At 49.2% G+C, this 5,501-nt stretch overlaps 2 protein-coding genes across 2 annotated transcripts; one reads left to right on the plus strand and one right to left on the minus strand.

Annotated features, from left to right (window-relative positions):
* Positions 1–421: 421 nt before the first annotated feature.
* On the plus strand, positions 422–1,222 carry LACBIDRAFT_335621 (uncharacterized protein; the record flags this gene model as incomplete). The annotated part of the gene is made up of 1 exon (XM_001890487.1): positions 422–1,222. One exon carries the CDS (start codon positions 422–424, stop codon positions 1,220–1,222), a length of 801 nt encoding a protein of 266 aa, XP_001890522.1.
* Positions 1,223–3,391: 2,169 nt separating this feature from the next.
* LACBIDRAFT_296120 (uncharacterized protein) lies at positions 3,392–4,351 on the minus strand. The gene is made up of 5 exons (XM_001890491.1): positions 4,109–4,351; positions 4,028–4,046; positions 3,870–3,973; positions 3,595–3,753; positions 3,392–3,541 (listed from the first exon to the last, which is right to left on the minus strand). Exons 2-5 carry the CDS (start codon positions 4,034–4,036, stop codon positions 3,409–3,411), a joined length of 405 nt encoding a protein of 134 aa, XP_001890526.1. The 5' UTR covers positions 4,037–4,046; positions 4,109–4,351; the 3' UTR covers positions 3,392–3,408.
* Between the last annotated feature and the right edge of the window lie 1,150 nt (positions 4,352–5,501).

Below are 5,501 nucleotides of genomic sequence, written 5' to 3' on the forward strand. Positions count from 1 at the left end.
ACCCCTTCCACGTCCGCATTGGGTACCCGCAGCTCATCCTCTGCTCGTCATACCACAACCAGCTTCTCCGGTCACAATCGCTTCCCGATGGACACAAGCGATGTCCGCTCCATCCAGTCACTCCGGCTCCAGGGCATCCTCAGCAGCGCGTCAATTTCGAAGTTCAGGCGACCAAGATTTTCATAGACGGTCAGCCTCGCCACGTCGTGGTCAACCTACGTTGCCCAATCAACGAGCAGTATACATTGAGGAGTTACGCGACCTAGCGGGTCAATATATCAGCGCAGTGGACCCTTGGACCAGTAAGCGGCCCCTAGCTTGGAACCCGGATTACCTCGACGTCGGTTATCTTCTCATACCTGATATTCGCGCACAAGCTCGACTACGGTTCTGGGCCACTTGTTCCCCAGATACTCCCTCGATGCCAGCTCTTTTGTTCAAAGCGGTCTGTCACGGGTTACCACTCACCATTGGAGTCAAAGTCAAAGACTTTGGGAAATTCAAACCAGAGGAGGTCTCTGACATCGACCGTCTAGTAGGGAAGCCGTCATCGACGATCGAAGCACCATTCGCCTATACTGCGCAGGGAGCCTTACGCGCTTATTATATGAGTCGTGTGAACGATATCATACGAAGGCCGCATGCCAGAATCTTAGTTGGTATGGGAGGCCCTATAGCCTGGTTGGGTCGGAAATGGGGCGGAATGGAACTTGTCACGCAATTCATGGAGGGCCCTTCCCCAGATGTCTATCTCCACCGACGCGGATACATCGACTCAGACGACGAGCACCCCATGTTCCTATACACTGACAAAATGTCCCCCCAAGAAATCGACATCCTTTTTGGCTGCATTCGCAGTGACAGCGACCGTGACAAGTCCCTGTATCCCTCGAAGGACATTCTAGATGAAGGCTGTTTCTTCTGGACTGGGGAGTGGGACAGCCGCATGGATAACATGTTCAACGACATTACAAAGGAAATCCTGCAGGGCTCCGCAAAGTTCAGGACCCCCGGGATGTGGAACGATTACTTCCGTCGATTGAACCGAGGCCACAGGGGATCGCGGGAACGCCTCAACCAAGTAGTCCCAGCCATGTTAACTCGTTTACATTCCAAGATCATCGACGGCTTTCTCGTGGACTGGAACAAGCGTCGCTTGATGGATATCAAGTTGCCCGAAGAGTACCGGCCACGTCAAGTGGGGAATAGGGGGGCTCTGTAACGGGTAGGACTACGGATCGATCCCTTCATCCATCTTTACTGGTATATTCCCAACTTAACGTATTCCGCTTCAATTGTCACGTGGTCACAGTAGTCACACTTGGTTACAATTTTCGCAGTTACACATGTAGTAAATTCTATCTTCTTATTCATACATCTTGCACTCGCTTGCAGCCTTCGAGCATCGTCTTCACGACTCGACTACACGCGTAACAGGGATATACTAACGAGGTCAGTAGCATAGTTATTTGTAGTAGGGAGCTCGTGACTCCCTTGAAGTTGAACCTTCTTCTTCCTCCTTCCCCATTATCCGCAGATCATCTTTTCACACCTTTCTGCGGCTTTCCGAGAAAGGAGAGTACGTTTACGCTCGTGGCTTTCCAGAGCATAAGTAACTACTCGCGTAAAGAGATTGATTCTCTCCTCCAATTAGATTCTCGTTAGAAGTCTACACACCAGTGTAGCAACCTTTATCTAGAAACTCGCCAGATTCACTTCGTCGTTGTTACTTGGACCACGCGAATCAGCGTCACTCCTTTAACAGGTTCCTACAACCTGCATCTTGACAATGTTTAAGGACATAATCCCTTTCGATGACCTGAAGAGTTTGGAAGAGTCTAGCCATGCATAGGCCTGATTCCAAGCCACAATTGCACGGAAATATCGCATCAAAATTTTTCCAGCATCTTCATGGTCATCAACACCGATGTCAGAGAGGGCATCGGATCTGTCATCAGACTCGTTGTCATCATCTGCATGCACAGATAGGTTAATCCAAAACCATCCTTGCAAAAAGGTGCTTACGTATATCATTAGTGTGGTTACGTATATCATTGATTGCATATCCTACATTGACGTTATCCTTGAGAAATTTGACCAAGCCTGGAAGGGTCAGGATGGCATCGTAGTAGGAGCCAAGGACATAAACGATGTGGTGCAGCTGCGCCAGCTGGGTGTAAAGATCATGCCACTCTGAATCATTGCTTGGGCACTTCTGTGTTGAGGCCTTGACAGAGCGATAGACTGAGATGAGGGCTCGGATCCATTGGGTTGCTGAGCTGCTGTGGAAGAGGAAATAGAGGGTACCATCACGGTTTTCACACGGAACATTGCTAGATGCAAAAGTGGCTTCCACCCAGGCACCAACTTCGACATAACAGTGTTCAGCTGTATGGCATACCCGAACCTGCTTTGGTGGAATGACCACAAGATCTCCGGATAGCTCCAGGTCCTCTTTGATCAACATCTCCAAAATTTCTGGCTTGAACAGAAATCGCAACGATTCTACTCTCTTTTGTATTTTTGGGAAAGATCGCTCAATAATCAATGAGAGGGAAAGGTAACTCATTTTATTGTATTCCTTGCTGTCTGTGGTTCGATGGAGTTTCGAGGTTGAAATAAGTGCCCCGAAGATGTCAGCAGCATGCTTCTCCAGGGAGACTTTTGTATTGTGGTTTCTAGATGGATTTAGTGGGGACTTTAGCAATGGCACGCCGTGCTTCAAACAAACAATATGACGTACATGGTTCCAAGAGTTGTGGAAAGTGGGGTTTGCGAAGGCTCTATACGTACAATAGTGTGGTCGGGAGATGTTTGAAGGGATTGGTTTTGAGAAATAGTGATGTGGATCTTGACAAGGCTAGTGTCAATGTCGGGTGAGGATGGGAGTGCAGGCGACTTGTTCAAGTCGAGTTCGGAAGCGAGTATAGGCGCCTTGTCCGAGTCAGGTTCGGAAGCAGCTGCGTCTACCAGCCGTTGGACGCCAGTGACAGCGATTACATTCCGTGCATATCCGCCGTCATCGGAGCCTCGGGTCAGGAGCGTCGAAATGTGATAATATGCCTGAGACTCTGCTGTTTCAGCAGGTCCTGGGGAGGAAAGTGCGGCCTGCCGAGAGACCTTGTTCAACAACTTAGACATAGCCATGATTCGGCCTTCATAGTAGCTGGCGCTCTGTTCAGGCATCGCTGTATTGGTTGGGCTGCGGTTCCTAGCCAAGATTGCGGTTAGTTCACGAAGGAGCAATTGAAGGTGAGTCACACAAGAGTCACACACTGAGCGTCGTTACTTTCATCCCTAAACTATTTACTTACAACCTTACATTACCCTTACAAATATGCTTCAAATTTACGGAGAGTTCATAATGACAAGACCTGCTCAAAAATCGATGTGACCAACCCCCCTCAATCACTTCCCACAACAACATTCTCGGGTAAGATCAATCCCCTCCTTCGTGGCAGCCTCCTCTACTTCTTCGATCAATTTCTGCGGGTCGGCCATTGCATTCTCATACACCCAAGCACACTGATTTATCGGGTAACTGTGAGGCAGCGTCAGCCTGCAATGCGGACAAGTAGTATGAAAAGTACTTGCCTGTCCCACTTGACCAACCATTTCGATAGCCGACCATGTCCACCTGTCATAATTATTTTCCTCCCAACAATGTCAACCACAAAGTATTCATTTGCAGGTGCTCCGTGATCGCAATCTGGCTGTCCACGGAAAGTCGTTTCAAGATCCCCGGCGGGTTTCCTTGGCAATCATAAACAATCAAAGACCATAGCAAGTCACCATTAACGAGACTTGCGAGAACTATCAAGCAAGATTTTGTGAATGAGGGCTCAGATAAGAAAAGGATGAGGAAGGACCTTCCATTGGTGTCACAAGGAGGACAAAAGAACATTTCTGTAGGATTGAGCCTTGTGTCCGTTAGAGTGATGCCGACGCAGCCGTAGTGAACCAGGCGAAGCATCTTCATTAATGTTAGACATAAAACGAGTATGAAACGTCGTCAAGAAACACCTACAAGTCGCATTTGATGAACTAATCAGGTCCAGAGATGAATCAGATGAGGAACAGACGCGGGGAACAATAAGAGCTCATTCATTGCTGGCCGCCTAACCCTCCGTTTCCCCCTCCGGGACCTCGTTGCCCTGAAGCAGAAGGCGACCAAGCCCTATCCATCGACTCCACCTACCCTTTTCTTCTTCGGCTTTTGTTCTTGCTTCAACGTGAGATGCAGTAGAACAATCTTTCTTCGCCCCCTTCCCCTTCTTTTCATCGTCAACCTGTCCTTGGCGCGCTTCAGCGGCGGCTCCTCATCCTCATTGTCCACCGTCACTTTTCTTTTCTTTCTCACTACCTTGTTAGCGGCGGCGCTATCTCGTGGCTTGGACAGAAGTGTCTTCACAGTCCCTCTAAGCTCAATCTTTTTTTTCATAGCTTCAGAGTGACCTGCGGTGATCTTGCGTTTTTGAACCGGAACGATCTCCGCATCGTCGCTATCGTAACGGGCTTCAAATCCACGGGCGCGAATGCTGCTATCGCCTTCTTCATCAATTAGCTGCGACAGCGACTGAGTAAGGCAAAGCCAATGATGGCTCTCATCCTTTACTTCCGGCTGAGGTTTGGGGGAAGATGTATATATAGCCTCTTGAGATATATGAGGTGGTTTGGGTGTAACATGTATCTGGCGAGATTTTTCGGAACTTGCAGTGGTACGTTGAGAAGCATGAGGAGGAAGTGGAGAAGCAACGGAGGGGATTCGAAGAGAAAAGTTACTTGACTGACAAGGTTGTGCTGTTGGGCGACGTTCCAAATCTTGCTGGTTGGATGAAAAGATGAAGGAGTTGGAAGGGAAGATTGACTGATAGACCTATGATGCGGAAGATGCTGGTCTGTCGTCATACAGAACAGAAACGTCCGGCCCCCTCCCTGCTCTAGAGAAGCGTCAAATTCTGGCGTGGGTGAAGCAAACAGGTTGTTGACGTTCTCCTCGTCCCATCCTTAGTCTTGTCCCTCCATTTCAAGCTCATTCAAACAATTCTTCTCCGCGCTATGCTCGCCCTGCTGAATCCTACCAAAACCATGATCTCCTTCTTCAACTCGGGAGTCGTATTCTTGCTGAGACTATGAGAGGGGAGCAGCTCGAAGTTATCACAGCCTCTTCCTCGTCCTCGTCCTCGTCGTTCGGAATACTGCATAGGGATGAGGATGAATAGGCAAACTGCAAAAGTCGGGGCGTTGAGCTCATCGATGGCCCTTCATTCGATGGTCTTTCCGCGAAACTACGGCCCACCTGAACGCGACGAAGTTCTTGTAGGCGGAATTGAGAGGGAAGTAAGTCCACGAGGGTTGAGTTCTGCGACGCCCACGCTCACGGAGATGATGGTGGCGGGGACGGGAGACGTGGAGCAACTTGCTGAGATAGCGGACTTCCCAGGGTATTGGGTATTGAAGTAGGAACCGGAGATGCCAAGATCAGCTCTGGAACAACTGTC

Source organism: Laccaria bicolor, genomic scaffold (genome assembly GCF_000143565.1).
Source record: "Laccaria bicolor S238N-H82 LACBIscaffold_102 genomic scaffold, whole genome shotgun sequence".
NCBI classification, from domain to species: Eukaryota; Fungi; Basidiomycota; class Agaricomycetes; order Agaricales; family Hydnangiaceae; genus Laccaria; species Laccaria bicolor.